At 37.1% G+C, this 20,710-nt stretch overlaps 1 protein-coding gene across 2 annotated transcripts in view; it reads right to left on the bottom strand.

Moving 5' to 3' along the window:
- POF1B (premature ovarian failure, 1B) overlaps positions 1-20,710 on the bottom strand; it is a 105,837-nt gene that overhangs the window by 51,941 nt on the left and 33,186 nt on the right. Inside the window, exons 3-5 of one of the 2 annotated variants that reach the window (XM_018043953.1) lie at positions 12,005-12,079; positions 9,940-9,963; positions 9,326-9,406 (exon numbers count right to left, since the gene is read on the bottom strand). In XM_018043953.1, the coding sequence (XP_017899442.1) occupies positions 9,326-9,406; positions 9,940-9,963; positions 12,005-12,079 (180 nt within the window). The remainder of the gene's footprint in view (positions 1-9,325; positions 9,407-9,939; positions 9,964-12,004; positions 12,080-20,710) is intronic. The other variant, XM_005700577.3, reaches the window with a different exon arrangement.

Here is a 20,710-nt window from a genome sequence, read left to right on the forward strand (position 1 = left end):
CCAAAGAAAGGCAATGCCAAAGAATGCTCAAACTACCACACACTTGCACTCATCTCACATGCTAGTAAAGTAATGCTCTAAATTCTCCAAGTCAGGCTTCACCAATATGTGAACCGTGAACTCCCTGATGTTCAAGCTGGTTTTAGAAAAGGCAGAGGAACCAGACATCAAATTGCCAACATATGCAGAGTACATCATGAGAAACGCTGGGCTGGAAGAAGTGCAAGCTGGAATCAAGATTGCTGGGAGAAATATCAATAACCTCAGATATGCAGATGACACCACCCTAATGGCAAAAAGTGAAGAGGAACTAAAAAGCCTCTTGATGGAAGTGAAAGAGGAGGGAAAATTTGGCTTAAAGCTCAACATTCAGAAAACTAAGATCATGACATTTGGTCCCATCACTTCATGGGGAAATAGATTGGGAAACAGTGGGAACAGTGTCAGACTTTATTTTTGGGGGGCGGGGGTGCTCTAAAATCACTGCAGATGCTGATTGCAGCCATGAAATGAAAAGACACTTACTCCTTGGAAAGAAAGTTATGACCAACATAGACAGTATATTAAAAAGCAGAAACATTACTTTGCCAACCAAGGTCCATGTAGTCGAGGCTATGATTTTTCCAGTGATCATGTACGGATGTGAAAGTTGGACTGTGAAGAAAGCTGAGCACTGAAGAATTGATGCTTTTGAACTGTGGTGTTGGAGAAGAGTCTTGAGAGTTCCTCAGACTGCAAGGAGATCCAACCAGTCCATCCTAAAGGAGATCAGTCTGGATGTTCTTTGGAAGGACTGATGCTAAAGCTGAAACTCCATTACTTTGGCCATGTGAAGAGTTGACTTATTGAAAAAGACTCTGATGCTTGGAGGGATTGGGGGCATGAGGAGAAGGTAACAGAGGATGGGATGGCTGGATAGCATCACCGACTCGATGGACATGAGTTTGGGTGAACTACAGGAGTTGGTGATGGACAGGGAGGCCTGGAGTGCTGCAATTCATGGGGTTGCAAAGAGTCAGACATGACTGAGTAACTGAACTGAACTGAACTGAAAAATGGATATATTTTTTAAAATTACCCTAGGAACTATTTTGTGTTTGTATTTTGTAAAACAAACAAACAAACAAAAAAACCTCTTTGGTAATACACATAACACACGTTTACATTCATGTAACACATGTTTCAGAGCTTACTGTGCACAATATACTTTGCTAAGTATTATAAGGAATGAATCAAAGTTAGATTAATACTAGGAGGATTGAATATTGATCAGGGTTCATACTATAGGCAGCAGCCTATATTTGTAATGGGCTTCCCTGGTGGCTCAGATGGTAAAGAATCTGCCTGCAATGCAGGAGACCCAGATTTGATCTCTGGGTTGGAGATATCCCCAAGAGAAAAGAATGACAACCCACTCCAGCATTCTTGCCTAGAGATTCCCATGGAGCCTGGTGGGTGACAGTCCATGGAGGTGCAGAGTCAGACACGACAGAAGTAACTTAGAGTGCATGCATGTAAGTTAAAAATGTTATTTATATTTTAAACAACTATGAGTAAAAAGAAAGAAGACCAAGACCCTATGTGGGCAACAAAGCCTGGAATGCATACTATATGGCCTTTTATAGGAAAAGGTTGCTAATCCCTGGTCTAGATAATATGTGAGCACAAATATTTATAATACAAGGTAAAAAGAGACAAGTGACAATAAAAAGTACAGATAAATAATATGGGATGGAATTCAGGAGAAGAAAAATCAAGTTGCATATGGTAGTGGTTATTTGGATCAGATAGCATTTGAGAGAAGGTTTAGGTGGGCTTTGAATATAAGGAGATGAAAGAAAATGGTATTTGAAATGAAGATAATAGAGTAGGTCAAGACACCAAGGTTGGAAAAGTGTAAATTTACATGTAGGGGATATACTTGGCAGATGAAACACGGTTCTGCAAACAGTGAGATACCTTTGAATGCTTTTAAACAGGGCTGTGATTTGAACAGGAGAAGGAAATGGCAACCCACTCCAGTATTCTTGCCTGGAGAATCCCAGGGACAGAGGAGCCTAGAGGGCTGCCATCTATGGGGTCGCACAGAGTCAGACATAAGTCCACTTTAGAAAGAGTAATTGGTAAATGGAAAGAATACAGGTAAAGAAACCAGTTAAAAATTATCCTACATAATTAAGTACAGTACTTTTCAACCATGACTCCGAGATCTTGAACCTGAGGAATCTACTATATGGCCAACAGTCTCAACAACAACAACAACAACAACAAACAGTAAATGTGGAGACATATGGAGTTTTACGTGCTCCAGGTAAGAATCTAGGTCTGATTCATGTTTGTATTCCTCATATGCGCGTGCGTGCTAAGTCGCTTCAGTCCTGTCCAATTCTCCAGGTAAGAGTACTGGAGTGGGTTGCCATGCATGCCTTCTTCCAGGGGATCTTCCCAACTCAGGGATCAAACCTGCGTTTCCTGCATTGTAGGCAGATTTTTTACCTCTGAGCCACAGGGGAAGCCCAAACACACGTTAACTTACTGCGAATAACTAGTAAAAAGACTTTTTTACAGCACACAGTTGAAAACACATGTCTGGAACTGGGTGGGGATTTCATGACTACTGTTCTAGATTTCAGAATCATATGCATAGAAGTTGTAGTTAAAACCATGCAATTGCCGAGAAGGCAAAAGAATATCAAGGACAGAACTAGACAAATCTTCAGAAGTATGAGAATCATAAGTAAAAAGTGCCATATAGTCAAAAGAAGAGAAGTTTTCAAGAATCAGTAAGGTGAGTGAAGGTATAAATGCTTCATGGAGGTCAAGAATTACAAAGTAGGTTGGATTTGAACTACTACAAATCTATTGGATTTGATTATTAAAATTAGTGAAAATATCCCTGGTAGCTCAGACTGTAAAGAATCTGCCTACAATGCAGGAGACCCGGGTTTAATCCCTGGGTTGGGAAGACCCCCTGGAGAAGGGAATGGCAACCCACTCCAGTATTCTTGCCTGGAGAATTCCATGGATAGAGAAGCCTAGCAGGCTCTTTTTGCAAAGAGTTGGATGTGACTAAGTGACTAACACTTTCACACTTTCACTTTCAAAGTATAATAGAAAAAATTCTGGACTAATAAAACATGTATTCAGCTCTGCTTCTATTACCTACATTACCTTCTCTGAGGCTCAGTCCCTTTTCCATAGGGATCGTAATGCAGGGTACTTTATGCTAAACAAAATAATGTATGCTAAATTACCTTTAATCAGTCATTGCAATGTACAAAAGCATTGATTTTGATTAATACAGTAATATTTGAAATCAATATTGAATTTTAAAATAATTAATGAGAATCTTGATAGAACTTTTCTAGGATATCAAGTTTAAAAATATACAAAAGTAAGCTTGTTAAGGGTAGGAACTTTATCCATCTTGAATACCCTATAGTGAATGAACAAATGATTAGATGAAAAGGGATGATATGAACTTCTATCTTAAGAATACAAGCATCTGCTAAAAGGGGGAAAATTTAGCAAAATTATAAATTTTCTTCTCTGTGAACTAAAATTTACTCTGAAAGCTGAGCCATTATTTTTTAAGAAGAAAAATGACTTGGGTGCTAGCAGTGTTGAGTCTCCCTAAACTGTGAGTTGGACTTATTTTAAATGACATACTGAAAGAAAAACTTCTAAATTTTTGGAAATATATTTTCGTCAAATCAGTCAGAGTATGTGCATGCATGTTCAGTCATTTCTGACTCTGTGATCCCATGGACTGTAGCCTGCCAGTCTCCTCTGACCATGGGATTTAACCTAGCAGTGATACTGGAGTGGTTGCCATTTTCTTCTCCAGGGGATCTTCCCGACCCAGGGATCTAAGCTGCATCTCCTCAGCTCCTGCATTGGCAAGCAGATAGATTCTTTCCCACAGAGCCACCTGAGAAGTCCCAATCTATCAGAAAAACCAAATATTAATATGGATAAATCACTTTGCATAAAACAGGTATGCAAAATTAATCAAAAGTCTTGGATTTCTAACAGATGAGCTAATAGTTTTACTATTTAGGCAGCTTTTTTTTTTCCTACCTGTACATTTGAGTTGGTGTCAAATCCACCTGAAAAATTAACAGGTGTTTTCAAAGATGGCTGATCTTATAATTTAATTGTTACTTTTAGAACCTCTGAGAATAGTTCTCACATCTAACAAAGTACATAATCCCCAGCATCTACTTTACTGTTCCCAGGCCATCAAACCTTGCTGGAGAACATTTAAAAAAAAGATTTGCTGATGTGGCTCAGTACAAAGTTATCCAATTTAAAAGGCTCTCCAATATTCATGGTCATACTTGTATTCACTAAGTTCTCTGTAACTATGGTTACAAATCATTTTCTTTTCCTCAGTGCCTCATGTTCATGTTCCTTCATTCTCCTTATACTCACTGAGAAAACCAAGACAGTCTATCTGTTAGGGGAAGCACACTGAAACTGCCCACCCTGGCCAGGCACCATAGTAACCATTTGCATGAGCTGTTTTACGACAGGAGGTCCTGGTAAGGAACATGTAGCTAATAAGCCACCACCAACTGGAAGAATTCGGAAAAGGTCAATAGGAGACAAAACATGTCCGACCAGCTCCCAGAATCCTTCTTGCTGGCATCCATCTTAGCTGCATCACCAGGAAGAACTCTGAGTTAGAATGATGGGCTAAAGACAACCAGGAAACTAATCCCATCATCATAAAACCCGAGACTGTGAGCCACGTGGCTGAGCTGTTCTCCTGGGTTCTCCTGCTCTCTACCTGGGTGCCCTTTCCCAATAAAATGTCTTGCTTTGTCAGCACATGTGTCTCCTTGGACAATTTATTTTCAAGAGTCCAGTTTCGGGCCCTGGAAGGGGTCCCCCTTCCTGCAACATATCCAGTGAAATTCCTCCATTTTCTGCCCCACTTCAAAATCTCAGTTTCTGCTCCTTATGTAATAACATATGCCTCTTTTATCTGAAAGTCACTTCTCTATCTGTACCTGGAATCCTATCCAATCTTGACTCTTCCAGAATTGTATCACCTTTCTTCCCTTTTTCTGTTGCATCTTTACTTTTCCTTCCTATTAGTTATTTCTTTCTGTCTATAAATCTCTTAGGTCTCCAAGATTATATTTACTCCTTTAGCTACCATCTTGTCTCTTACTTTGACCAATATCCTTTTTAGGAAAGTAACCTCACTTATTATCTCCATTTCCTGATTTACTCACCCACTAACATTTTGCATCTCGACCTTGCCTCCATATATGTACCAAAACTGCTCTCTCAAACATCACCATTACTTTCTTAATGGTCAAACTCTATTTTCAAGCTTCACCCTTCTTGGTCCTTTGGTCATTTGAGATGGTCGACCACTCCTTTACTCTATTTGTTTCAATTATTCAGAGTTCACATTCTTCTCTGACAGCTTCTCTGCCTGTGAAAGTGTCTCCTTCCTTCTGTTCCTTTAGAGTAGACATTTTAAGTTCTGACTTCAACCCTTTCTATTACCCCTCATTGATATCACTCATTCCCATAGCTATGAAGGCAACTTTAAGAGGAATAACTCCTATGTCTCTATCACAAATGTGACCTTTCTCAAGTCACTTTTTAACTGTCTGTTGGGCATCTTCCCTGGCATGCACCTCAAATGCTACTAGTCCAAACAGAGCTGACAATCTCCCCTTTTTCCAAACCAGATTCTCCTCTCCCATACTTCTTACTTTTTAACTGGGCTACCATGTTCCCAGTGTCTCAGACTGAAAAACTTGTCATATTTGACTTTCTTCTTTTAATCCCAAATCCAGTATCAGTTATCAAAACTACCTTGAGTCTAACTATCAGAAAAGATAAGAGATATTTAGTCAGAAGACCTAAGCAAGTCACATTTACTTAAGCCTTTGTTTCCATACTAGTAAAATGATACTAATAATAATGTTCATTTTAATCATTCCATAAATACCACAATAAATCCTCCTCTGACTCCCCCCAAACAAATATTACCTCCAGCCTCTGAACTTCAATAAGACATCATTTGTATTTCTCTCATGGAATCTATCATACACCCCACCATATACTTTATGGAGTTGTATATGGACATATCTTAGTCCCTTTCTGAGAGGAAATGTAAGTGCCTTTGGTTCAGGAACCATGTTTTATTTCCTTGTATTTTCCAATTTGAAGTATATATAAACCTTTCCCACAGTAGGAGCTCTGCAAGTGGAAAATTAATGAAATTGATTAACATCAATTAGATTCTATATACTGACAGAATAAACATATCCCCCCATTTCTGAGTTATGATATATACCAGAATAGATAAACCGCTTGACCCAAATGACAAGAAATGGAAAATAAGAAAGATCAGGTACAATCAAAAATAAAAAGGCTGAACAGAATTAAAAGGAACTTATGAGACAACTGATTGATATCAGTTTAGTTACAGGGAGAAGAAGTAAAAATTAGACAAACCGGAAGGTGAAAGAGAATGAAGTTACCATTTAAGAGGCTCAGATCATTATAAATATTGTAATTAAGCAAGAATCTTCTCCTGAAGGAATTTAAAAGAACAAACAAAAAAGTATATACTTAGGTAAATAAAATATATCTAGACAGGATTTTCACGCTGCTCTGCAAAACCAGTTAGATTATTTTTGTATACAAAGTATGGGGATTAAAATTTTTTTATCTCTCAATAATGGAAAGAGTTAAAACTAAAATGAACATTTTTTATTTAACCTGCTGCTGTATCTTCTCCCTGAGCAACTATTTACTTCTTTACAGTTGAACACAACCGTAATGAGAGGCAGGCTTCATGTTACAAATATGCGCTTGCATGCATTCTTTGAATTTATCTGCTTTTTTGATTATGCTGTAGCTGGGGAAGATGGGGGAGGGAGATGGTACATGTGGGGGTCTCTGAATCTTAATTCACTTAGATCATCAACGGTCTTTAATTTGCAAATATTTCTTTGTTTTTTCTTTTATCTTTTTTTAAAAAATTATTTATTATTATTATTTTACTTTACAATATTGTATTGGCTTTTCCACACATCAACATGAATCCGCCACAGGTGTACACGTGTTCCCAATCCTGGACCCCCCTCCCACCTACCCCACCACACCATCCCTCCGGGTCATCTCTGTGCACCAGCCCCAAGCATCCTGCACCCTACATCGAATCTAGACTGGTGATTTGTTTTTTATATGATATTATACATGTTTCAATGCCATTCTCTCAAATCATCCCACCCTCTCCCTCTCCCACAGAGTCCAAAAGACTGTTCTATACATCTGTGTCTCTTTTGCTGTCTTGCATACAGGGTTATCATTACTATCTTTCTAAACTCCATATATATGCATTAGTATACTGTATTGGCATTTTTCTATCTGGCTTACTTCACTCTGTATAATCAGCTCCAGTTTCATCCACCTTATTAGAACTGATTCAAATGTGTTCTTTTTAATGGCTGAGTAATACTCCATTGTGTATATGTACCACAGCTTTCTTATCCATTTATCTGTTGATGGACATCTAGGTTTCCTTTCCTACATCTTCATTGTTCAATTTCAGTTGCAATTCTGCTGTTCTCTAACTAATGGTTTGGGTCCAGTTAAGAACTTTAGTTCTAAGAAGGTCGAGACCTTGTTTTGTTCTCTGCTCTATCTCCAGGGCTTGGGGCAATTGTTGGTACATACTAGGCAATTGATAAAAATTCACCAAATAACTGTCAACCTCTCTGCTTCTGTCTTCTCACTTTTTTATGACCAAATGGGATAAAATATGTAAATTGCAGAGCATGGAATGCATAGCCAATAAATATTAATTCTTTAAAGAACAAGAATACATTCAGAGTCACATAAGAATTGCTGGCAAAGAGCGGTGGAATTCAAATGATTCAATATTTAAAACCTCTCTGTGGCTATGTCTTAGGCAAACACAACAATTCTCACATCATGAAAAAAAAGTGCTATCTAGAACTAATTCTTTGAGAACCAGGGATATCAAGTATAATATGCATCCAAGTATGCATATTACCCAGTTTGTTTGTGAAAAGAAAATAGAGTGAGAGGAAAAAGAGGAAAGCGTAAAGTGATTGGCCAATTTGTAGAAAGAAGCACAGTCTAATCTCCAAGACCCTCCTTTCCCCACACATATTTTTCAGATTTGTTGCTTAAACACTTGATTCTGCAAAATGAGAAAGCAGATGCTTTACTGTAATCACATTCTCTCTTGATATTTACATAGATATTTGAAAACTCAAGCAAATATCCAAAACAGTCACCCCTTCCAAAGCCTGTATGCTGGTAGACTCACACAAACACACATGCACAACTAACAACCTCTCTAGCTAAAGAGACATGAGAAGATGATTTTTAAATGAATAAAGAAGAGAGGAGATAGAAACAAGCAGAAGAGTAGTACATTCTCCCCTCCCAACTAGACTAGTACCAACTGTATTACCTTGATTTAACCCCTTGCTTTCCACAGCTGAAGCAAATGATCAGTTTTATTTTGTGAGAGAATTATTTCCCACAGTAGTAGGAAAATAAAGAGAAAAGCAAAAAAACTCCTACAGTATTATCTGGGTCACTCTGTTTCTAATGTGAACCTTATGCCCTTATAACTCTATAGTAGAACTCCTTGTTGCAGCTAAAGTAAGGCTGTGTGTGTCTGTGTGTGTGTTGAGCAAGGTTTATTACTGTGGGGAAATTTTTTCCTTAATTTTCTCCTCAAAATGAGACTGAAAATAATATCCTAGTTTATATGATATAAGGTTATATATCTTTACAGAAAATATAATAATGTAATTTTTAGAAGACCTCATTGCTAGGCACAAAAGTTCATACACCATAAAAAACAAACACATGGAGATATTTTTGAATTTTTGAATTTTCATTTTCTTCTTCCTAGCAAATATCTCAATGGCAAATCTAATTAGACTAAATACTGCAACCCCCAATGCAACCGGTGATAGTTTTATATGAAGCCTGTGAACCATTTCGTCCCTTTTTACTTTGGTTCAAAGTGCACAAAAACCCTTAGTAACACAATGATATAGAATATAGAAGCAGAAAACTTTATAACCCAAGAATTTCCATGCTATTTGGAACTGTTGCATCTCTGAGGCAAATGGTTGTCTGGAACTAATGATGGATTTTTTATAATAATAATTAGAAATTAACTTTATAACTGAAAGAAAGCCCAACAATCTGATTTTAGGAATCTAGTAACTAACTCATCCTTCTTGTTTAAGTTATCAACTTCTGAGGAATTATAGGTTGGGATAAGAGTTTGCATGATATAGTTTACCTGTTCAGGATTTTGCACTATATATCGCCTTATAGTGGTTTGAGGATATGTAGTAACTTTCACTGTTGGAGAATGGATTTCCTGTGAAGAAAAGATAAAAGCTGCATATAATCAGAGTTATTTAGTGACCTTGGAGCCATGAATAATAATAGAGAGCAATTTTCAGAGTGAAATTTTAAAAATTGCTTACACGAATGATGACATATGAATTCATATTTTGGTTAATTTTGGTCTCAAAAACATACATGAAAGCAAATGTTTATGGGCTCAGCAACATGCTAGGTATTTCTGCTATACTTACTGCATAGTAATTCATCACAAATTTCAAACTGTTGATATGTTTGATGAGAGTTTTAAAATATTCTTTTCATTGTAAATGCCCCCACATGATTAGAAGAAAATATAGTTTAATATGATCTTCTGTTTGGAAAGGACATGAAAGGAGACACAAAGAAAAAACTGACTGTGTGTACTCTGAAACATTAAAATCTTCAATGTGGTGACAAGGGAGGGCCACAAATAAAGTTAAAAGGGAGACAAAACACTAGAACAAAGTAATTTGTAAGCTTTTGAAGGAAAAAGAGTTGGTATCAATATAAAGAAAGTTTTTATACCTTGGTGAGAAAAAAATCTTCACACTATTAGAAAAATGAACAGATGGCATGAAAACAGAAAAGAAAAAAGCAAATGATTAACAAACAACAAAATAAGCTATATTCCAAGCTATAACAAACAATATTCAAACAAGCTAGGAATCAAATAATCATAACAAAAGAATACCATATTTTAACTGGAAATGTTAAAATAATAATGTTGATGAGAGTGCAGTAGAAGGTGCATTTTCCTAACAAACAGGAAAGATTAAATAATCATTCTCAAGCTGAAATATGTAGCCATCAAAATAATGGTCTTGATAATACAAATTTACATTAAAAAACTCATGGTATATAAAGCTAAGTGAGAATGAAGATATAAAGCTACATATAAGGTATGATCTTAATTTTTTATTTGAACAGAAGAAAACACAGCAAAATACTGAGAGTGTATCTCTGAACAGGGGAGGGAATCATAAGTGAATTATATTCTTTCTTTATATACTTTTGTTATTTCCTAATTTTTCTACCATAAACATTTTTGTTATCAGAAGTAAAATAAACAGCAAGCCTAATTCTAAAGTCCTTCATTATGAAAAATAACAATAAATGCAATCTTATGACTGGGTTTGAGTGTAGTAAACAGCTCTGTTGGAGAAGGCAATGGCACCCCACTCCAGTACCCTTGCCTGGAAAATCCCATGGACGGAGGAGCCTGGTAGGCTGCAGTCCATGGGGTAGTGAAGAGTTGGACACGACTGAGTGACTTCACTTTGACTTTTCACTTTCATGCATTGGAGAAGGAAATGGAAACCCACTCCAGTATTCTTGCCTACAGAATCCCAGGGATGGGGAAGCCTGGTGGGCTGCTGTCTATGGGGGTCGCACAGAGTCGGACACGACTGAAGAGACTTAGCAGTAGCAGCAGTAGCAGTAAACTGCTCTGTGATTTAAGTGGACTTAGTTTTCTGAGCTAATCCTATCTTGGTGGTCCTGTGGGGCTAAACTTCTAACTCAACTGTGGCCTTTATTCCACTGCTATATGTTTTGTTAGATGTGTGACCCATCCTAGTCTGTGAGTTCTTTGAAAATAGTGACTGGTTCTAATTCATCTTTGTGCAGTATTTAGTACATATTTGGCACTCAGCAAATGTTCGCTGAATAAATACATGACTCTAACTGACATACGTCTAAGCTAGACTGAATTGGGACATGGTAAGAAAACTTTTCCTCAATAATCTTATGTGTTCTGCATAATATCACCTTTTCCATACTGTATCCCAGACCTAGAGACCAGTTTTTGTCTATTTGTCCCTTTACTATTCAAGTTCACATCGTGATACCTCAAGCTGGGTAGGCATGTTTTTTAGAACAGTATCTTTCTCCTTCCTATCTTCCAAATCCTGAAAGCTTTATACTCCCCTCCTATATACTAACAAACTTAAGATCTTTTATAGTTTATTTACTTAGAATTTACTTTTTAATATATGGGACTCACTAGTTAAACACATATTTGTTAATACAGTATTTAATTATTATTACAGATACCTTTTGCAGATATAATATATACATTCAAAAATAATCTTAAAAAGTATGATTATTAGGTCATAAAGATTAAGGGAACTTGATCTTGTGTGTCTTTCAAATCATGCACCTTGGAGAAGGGCAAGTTCTGATCCTGTGAATTATTCTTTCTGGATGTCAAAGTACAGTAGTATCATTCACAAAGCCTCACCCTCAATCAATCCAACATCTAGGTACTTTATTTCTGCTCAAATCAAGGATCCTTAAAATATACATAACCAATGGAATATCATTGGCTAAAAATAAACCGCTCAAACGAAAAGCAATCAGATTGAGTAGACAATAAAGTTGAAAAATATCAATTCACGAATTTTTTAGCACTTGTTTCACATTTCTTTAAAATAGGTTGAACAGATTTTCATATGTAACTCTCCTTTTCAGTTTATGCTTCTGATTTTTGGTGAATGTGTAAAGCTTTATAGAGGCCTAAAGATCAATTAAACACTCAAGCAGGGTTTATGCAAAAAGAAAATAATCTAACATAATACATAATTTATTTTACCTGTTCAGTATTTGGGGTTATATGTAGAGTGCCTGGGACACCAGTGGATATTTTCAGAGTTGGAGAATGAAGTTCCTGTTGAGAGAAACAAAAGAGGGTTCAGAAATCATTACTGAGCAGTGCCATTTAAACGTCTTATGTTTTTAAAGTATTATTATTATTTCCTTTATTTTTACAATAACACAGTTTGCCAGAAATAAGAATTTTATTAAGTGCTTATACGATGTCTATCTTTACAAAAGCACATTACTGAATTCCTTTGTCAGTATTGCAAGTAACCTAATGAAATATAATTTCTAGAATGCTTTCATAACAATACACACTTCTTGCACTTTTAGTTTGCATCCTTTTTTTGCTTTTTTGAGAACTCTGCTGATACATCCGTCGAGGTTATTATATGTCTGCAATTAACAACATTTAAAATTGATCAAAAACATTAAATGTAAAAAAATCCAAAAACCAATATAAGAAATTATCTTTGAAAACTCAACTAAGACTACTGCTTTTAGAGTACTTCAAGCTAATTTTAAATTATGCTTTGTGTGATCTGCTTCTAGTTTAATCTCAAAGAGTAGGTTCTGATGTTAAAAAATGATCCATAAAAATAACAGTATGATTTTAAATAATGATTAGATAAAATTGTCACTCCATCGATTATGCTGGTATTCATTACATTTTTCCCAAGTCAACAAACTGCATAACTTTATCAGTGTGCAAAGAATTGATAGCATTACTCGATTTCAACTAATTGACACAACTCCAGGATATATTCCTAAAATGATTAAAAATATATATATTTTTCAGATCAGGAGGTATTAAAACTTAGAATCACAGACTTACAAGGGGAAAACTGACAAACTCATACCAAAGTATAACTATATTATATATATATATATATATATATATATGTATGAGCTTCCCTGGTGGTTCAGAGGTTAAATCATTTGCCTCCAATGTGGGAGACCCGGGTTTGATCCCTGGGTTGGGAAGATCCCTTGGAGAAGGAAATGGCAACCCACTCCAGTATTTTTGCCTGGAGAATCCCATGGACAGAGAAGCCTGGTAAGCTACAGTCCATGGGATCGCAGAGAGTCGGACACAACAGAGTGACTTCACTCACTATATAATATATATAATGTATATATATTATATATATATACACATAATATTTAACATTCTGTTCTTAAAACTATATATATATAGTTTATATATATATATAAATAAACATATGCTTTTCTTAAAACTATGTTATATATACCATGCTGTTCTTAGAACAAAACGATGTATTTACTCAGAGGGCCAAACTTTCCACACACTATGGTTTTTCTTTTGGTTCAACTTGTAACATTTTCATCCCTCCTCCCTCTGTTACATCAACAGCAATACTGCTAGCTTAATGCTTCAAGGAAGCCTTTGAATATATTCCCTGATTTCCTGCTGGTAGCTAAGGATAATTGCTCAGACAAATGCTGAGAATTAAAGATTGCAGATCAAACAGGTACATGGTCTTCACTTTAGGAAAATGGTTACAAATACAACCAAGTACAGGTGGATGTGGCACACAGATCAAACAGGAGCAGGTTCAGAAAGACAAAAAAAGGTGATTTTTAGTTACACAATAGTACATGAAAATATTCCAACATAAAAATTATACAAATAAAATCAAAGATCTTCCCTTAACCATCCTCCCTTCATTCAAATTTCTTACCCAGATGCAATTATTGTCAGGTGTATGCTTATATAAATATATATGTATAAATAATATTTACTGCTTTTATTATTCTGCAATGTAAGCCAAACCATATATCTTATAGATCAGATGTGTCTTAATTCATTATTACTCAGCCACTAAAAAGAATACATTTGAATCGGTTCTAATGAGGTGGATGAAACTGGAGCCTATTATACAGAGTGAAGTAAGCCAGAAAGGAAAACATCAATACAGTATACTAATGCATATATATGGAATTTAGAAAGATGGTAACAATAATCCTGTATGCGAGACAGCAAAAGAGACACAGATGTATAGAATGGTCTTTTGGACTCTGTGGGAGAGGGGGAAGGTGGGACGATTTGGGGGAATGGCACTGAAATATGTATAATATCATATAAGAAATGAATCGCCAGTCCAGGTTCAATACAGGATGCTTGAGGCTGGTGCACTGGGAGGACTTGGAGGGATGGTATCGGGAGGGAGGTAGGAGGGGGGTTCAGAATGGGGAACACGTGTATGCCCATGGCGGATTCATGTTGATGTGTGACAGAACCAATACAATATTTTTAAGTAAAAAAAAAATAATAATAAAGATTTTAAAGTCTTAAAATTTAATTTATATATATATATATATATATTTATTATAGTGTTCCATAATGTTTGTTTGATAGTTTGTTTACTCATGCATCTTCTTAAAATTGTGCTCTGGTGAGTATTTCTCTAGAATCCCACAAAGTGGGATTGCTAGGACACAGAGTATGTGCATTATTCATTTCAATATGTACTGTCCAAGTGATTTCCCAAAAGGCTATGCCAATTACACATCCATCAGCAGTGTAGAAATGCTCTCATGCCTGAAAGATGCTTTTGTGCCAACTTTTAGTGTTTTTAGGCTGGAGCTAATAATACTAGAATCATTTTGAGAATATAGTTAGTGGCACTGTCTTGTTCCTGGTTCTGTATATAGGCTAGTATTTTTCCCCTTCCCTTTACCTTATTCAAGTCTGATGACATCAGCAAATGAAACAGAATGAAACTTACTAGGTAAATGGATTAGCTTTTAAGATAAAAGAGTGTACTGAGAAGTTTTATAAACTGGCTGAAATTCACCCAAGTAGGAATATACACACACACATACACACATGTATCTTACATCTTTAGGACCCGTATTGATAGTAATATAGGCAGTTACTTGATTCAGATGTCCAAATGGTAGATATTCAAAAGGCAAATTGGTGTATTTGCATAAAGACTTGTCTGGTGCTACCATAAAGAAATTATTCAGTCTTATTATATTTGGAAGACTGGTAAATTAATTTAATAAATTATGCCTTATTTAGTTGCTTTGAGCCTTCATTATTAGAACTGACCTAGGCAAATATGGCTTTCCCATACAACCCTTATGGAAACAAAGGGAAAATGGAATAACTATGAAAAGTAAAATATCGAAGTGGTAGCTTGCTGCTGCTAAGTCACTTCAGTTGTGTCCGACTCTGTGTGACCCCATAGATAGCAGCCCACCAGGCTCCCCCGTCTCTGGGATTCTCCAGGCAAGAACACTAGAGTGGGTTGCCATTTCCTTCTCCAATGCATGAAAATGAAAAGTGAAAGAGAAGTTGCTTAGTCGTGTCCGACTCTTCACTACACCATGGACTGCAGCCTACCAGGCTCCTCTGTCCATGGGATTTTCCCGGCAAGAGTACTGGAGTGGGGTGCCATCACCTTCTCCGGTAGCTTAGTATGGGTCAAAGAGATTAAGACATATGGTAGTGATCAGTATGAATTTAAATTTCAGCAGTATTAAATGTCATAAAGGGAAAAGCCTATCTGAATATAAGGTTTATTAATTAAAGACTTGCTAAAGAAAACCCTTTCCCCTTGAAAGTCTATAGAATTAGGTAAGTATTATGAGTAAATGTCCAAAATGAACATTGTCTTGATGATGAAAGTTATTTTCAGTAGCATCTAGCTCTAGGCAGAATTGCAACAAGTCATTCCACTAGTGGTCATTGCCTATTTTAAAGGAAGTAATCAAAAATGTTTATAAATTAATGAATGAAGATGTCAATTTTAAAGGCATCTCAGGAATAGAAATATAAATCTCTCTCTTGATAGCCTACATTAATATTTGATTTTCAATATCACTTATTTGTATATAGTTAACATAAATCCTTCAAGTTGGAATCATTAAATTCAATGAATAGTTACATCTTTAGTGTTTATGTCCTCTATGCCATAACCCCGTGTTCCTTAAAACAAAATAACTGAAAGCTGGGGAAGGAGTGGTGGTGATTATCACAATATATTGAAAGGGTCCTGGACTTGGGGCTTCCCTTGTGGCTCAGAGGTTAAGGCGTCTACCTCCAATGTGGTAGACCCGGGTTTGATCCCTGGGTTTGATCCCTGAGTCAGGAAAATCCCCTGGAGAAGGAAATGGCAACCCACTCCAGTATTCTTGCCTGGAGAATCCCATGGATGGAGGAGCCTGGTAGGCTACAGGGTCTCAAAGAGTCGGACATGACTGAGTGACTTCACGTCACTTTCTGGACTTGAGAAACCCTGCTCTTCAAGTAGACTTCATTTATAACACTGTACCATTAGTTAGCTGTGTGATAATGAAATAACTCATGCTGCGTGTATGTGAAAGTGTGGATTAGAGGATCTTTATAAAGCTCCTTTATATTTCTGATACTCTGTGAATATAGGAGGTCACTCTCAGTTTATTTTTCCATACAGACAAAATAACTTCAAATCCTTTAAACTTGTCTTATTTTCTTTTGATGATGATGATAATGACATCACTTATTAAGAACTTTCTATGTCAAATATGTTACATAGATCATCCTATTTAACAGTCAGAAAAACTGCCATCAGAAAGCTACTACTATAACCCCATTTAACATATGAATAAAGTGGTCATGTATAGATGTGAGAGTCAGACTATAAAGAAAGCTAAGTGCCAAAGAATTGATGCTTTTGAACTGTGGTGTTGGAGAAGACTCTGAGAGTCCCTTGGACTGCAAGAAGATCCAACCAGTCCATCCTAAAGGAAATAAGTCCTGAATATTCATTGGAAGGACTGATGCTGAAGCCTGAAACTCCAATACTTTGGCCACCTGATGCAAAAAAGAACTGACTCATTTGAAAAGACCTTGATACTGGGAAAGACTGAAGGTGGGAGGAGAAGGGGACAACAAAGGATGAGATGGTTGGATGGCATCACTGACTCAATGGACTTTAATTTGAGTAAACTCTGGAGTTGGCAGACAGGGAGGCCTGGCGTGCTACAGTCTATAAGGTCACAAAGAGGCTTGACACGACTGAGCACCTGAACTGAACAGAACTGAACTGAACGTTAGACAAAGATGTTTAAGTAACTAGCTGCAGATCATACAGCTAATACTAACGTGTTGGGATTTCAACTCAAGTAGCATGATCCTACTTAATCACTTTACTCCAAAACTTATGCTCTTAATCACTATACTTTGCCACACCTATAGTCTGCATCATTATATTTTGTTTTTTCAAGTTGTAGAACATAATTCTACTGTTATATTTGACTAGTTTTTATAAAAGAAGGCTAGATATTTGTCTCTTTTTATTATTTACCATCAAAGGCAACTTTTTGTTGCCTGAAAACAAGAAATGTGCCCATAACCGACCATGTGAGAGAATAGTCCTGATTAATAACCCTGTTGGCAACATTCTTTACATAAACTTTTGTCAGAAAATAATTATGTTTATAATTAAGTAGGTTCAGGCTTAATATGAAAGCCAAGACTGTTTTCCCCCACAAAGTCTAAAGTTATTTTCTACTTAGGGAAAGTTGTAGCAGTTCTCTTCCCTTTCCTGCTCTCCCTACCCTTTTCCTTCTCCTTCTCTTCCTCACTCCTCCCTCTTCCCCTCTTTCTTCTCCTCCTCCTCTTATAAAGTACACATGGGATTACCAATTTTTGATCAGAGTGGATTAAAATCAATCTGCTCTTTTGGAGCTTTGTAGACAAGCAAAAGTTAAAAGAATTTCAGCAAGATCAAACCACTTTTACAGTAAATGCTAAAGGAACTTCTCTAGGCAGAAAATAAGGAAAAGCCCTACCTACAGAAAATAAACATTAAACAATGGAGAAAAATGGTAATAAGATCATAGTTGTCGATAATTACCTTAAATATAAATGATTAAATGTGCCAACCAAAAACACAGACCAGCAGAATGGACAAAAAAATGTGCATGTATGCACTTCCACATACCACATCACCCTGCTTGACCGCCCAAATTGTATGTAATTATTTTATATTGTTAGGTGAATCATGTTCCCACTATGGCTTGCAATTGTAATTTATCTTTTATTTTTTATCTTGTCATTGACTGTGAAAACAGATAAACATCTTTTACTATTGTGAATATGCAACTGTTACTCACTTAATACCACTGTATCATGATTGGCCAACAGAAAAATTACAGAATTCTATAACTCCAAAATTACTATTTAATAGAAAATCCATAATAGGAAAAAACTTCTTAAAATTCATATGTATATCAGAATTATCTTGGAATTTTTTGAAAAATACAAATGCCCAGGTAATACTTTTCTTTGGCCAGAACTCCAGATATATTTCTAATGAGCAGTGATGTTTAAAAACAACTGGACTATATGAGCATCTTTTACTTTCATCTAGTTTGTTTAACTTTTTCTATTTCATAGTCAGTGTTTCCCATTTCACTTAGTTTATGTTCTGTAATTTCTCCATCTCTTTTTTTAATGTTATTTCTCAAACCTTTATCAACCATAGTAGAAAAGTTTTTGTATACAAATATATAAATAATATGTATAATATATGTACTTTAGAAAAGGTATGAATTTTTTGCCTAATAAATGTGACATTTGATTCCACTTGTTTGACGTCATATGAAAATAGTGCTACTTTCTTATTTCTAATTTTAAAATATATATAGAGGGGACGATCCTAAGATGGCAGAGGAATAGGACGGGAAGACCACTTTCTCCCCCACAAATTCATCAAAAGAACATTTAAACACTGAGTAAATTCCACAAAACAACTTCTGAATGCTGGCAGAGGACATCAGGCACCCAGAAAAGCAACCCATTGTCTTTGAAAGGAGGTAGGAAAAAATATAAAAGACAAAAAAAGAGACAAAAAGAGGTAGGGATGGAGCTCCATCCCAGGAAGGGAGTCTTAAAAAAGAGAGAAGTTTCCAAACACCAGGAAACACTCTCACTGCCAAGTCTGTGGCGAGCCTTGGAACCACAGAGGGCAACATAACAGGGAGGAAAAATAAATAAATAATTAAAACCCACAGATTATGTTCCCAATGGTAAGTGGAGAAACAGCGTAGATGCTTGCACCTGTCACTAGCAAGTGGGGGCTGGGCAGGGAGGCACTGGCTGCATTACTTAGAGTAAGGACCGGGCCTGAATGCCCCGAGGGCAATCTGAGGAACTAACTTGGGCTACCAAAACCAGACTGTGGGATAGCTACCACTGAAAAAGCCCTAACCTAAGACACCTCCAGGCCCACTCACAGAACAAAGGACTGAACAGAGCTAGCCCACTGCAGACCATCCCCCTCTGCTGACAGGCAGCCAGAGCTGGAAGGGAGCAATCGCAGCCCCAGAGAGACATTATCTACCAAACTGCAAGCAGGCTTCTTTGCTAACTAAGACTTCTTGGATTCTGGACAGTCAACATCTGCCTGATGAAGGTGTGCTGGTTGTACACCCAGAAAACCGAGCTGCAGGGATGGGGCAGGCGATAAGTCTCAGCGACCACACTCACCAAACACCTCATCATCTGAGCTGCTCAGACCTGGGAAGGGCACAAAACGTAGGTCCAAGTGAGTCTGCGCCTCTGAGGGCTACCTGTATTTCTGGACCTGAGCGGCTTAGACCTGGGAGGTGCATGCAGCCCAGGCTGGCATCGGACGGTTCCTGGTGGAGCAACCTACAGCCTGAGCTGTGTGGGAAGGGAGGCTGCCACACGCCGTGGAGCAGGCAGGCCCAGTGTGGCTGAGACACTGCGAGCACACGCCAGTGTTATTTGTTTGCAGCGTCCCTCCCTCCCCACAGCACGACTGAACAAGTGAGCCTAAAAAAGTGTCCACCACCGCCCCCTTGTGTCAGGGTGGAAATCAGACACTGAAGAGACCAGCAAACAGAAGAAGCTAAAACAGAGGGAACCACCTTGGAAGTGACAGGTGCAATAGATTAAAACCCTGTAGTTAGTACCAACTACATAGGAAGGGGCCTATAGATCTTGAGAAATATAAGCCGACCAAGGAACTATCCAAAAATGAACTGACCCACACTGCCCACAACACACCAGAGAAAGTCCTAGATATATTTTACTAGGTTTTAATTTTTTTAGTTTTTTTAATTTATAACCTACTATTACTTGCAAAAAAGACCCTATTTTTTTTAAAGCAAACTTCATATATATATATTATAATTTTTGTGACTTTTTTTTTCCTTTTTCTTTAATATTGTATTTTTGAAAATCCAACCTCTACTCTAGATTTTTAATCTTTGCTTTTTGGTATTTGTTATCAATTTTGTACCTTTAAGAACCCAATCTTCAGTACCCATTTTACTTGGGAGCGAGATTACTGGCTTGACTGCTCTCTTCCCCTTTGGACTCTCCTTTTTCTCCACCAGGTCGCCTCTATCTCCTCCCTCCCCTTCTCTTCTCTACCCAACTCTGTGAATCTCTTTGTGTGTTCCAGACAGTGGAGAACACTTAGGGAACTGATTACTGGCTGGATCTGTCTCTCCTTTTGATTCCCCTTTTTATCCTCCTGGCCACCTCTGTCTCCTTCCTCCTCTTCTCTTCTCTGTATAACTCTGTGAACATCTCTGAGGTCCAGACTGTGGAGCACACATAAGGAAGTGTGGTAGCTTGCTCTCTCCTCTTTTGATTCCACCTCATCTCATTCGGGTCACCTCTAACTCCCTCCTCCCTCTTCTCTTCTCCATGTAA

Source organism: Capra hircus (genome assembly GCF_001704415.2).
Source record: "Capra hircus breed San Clemente chromosome X unlocalized genomic scaffold, ASM170441v1, whole genome shotgun sequence".
NCBI lineage: Eukaryota > Metazoa > Chordata > Mammalia > Artiodactyla > Bovidae > Capra > Capra hircus.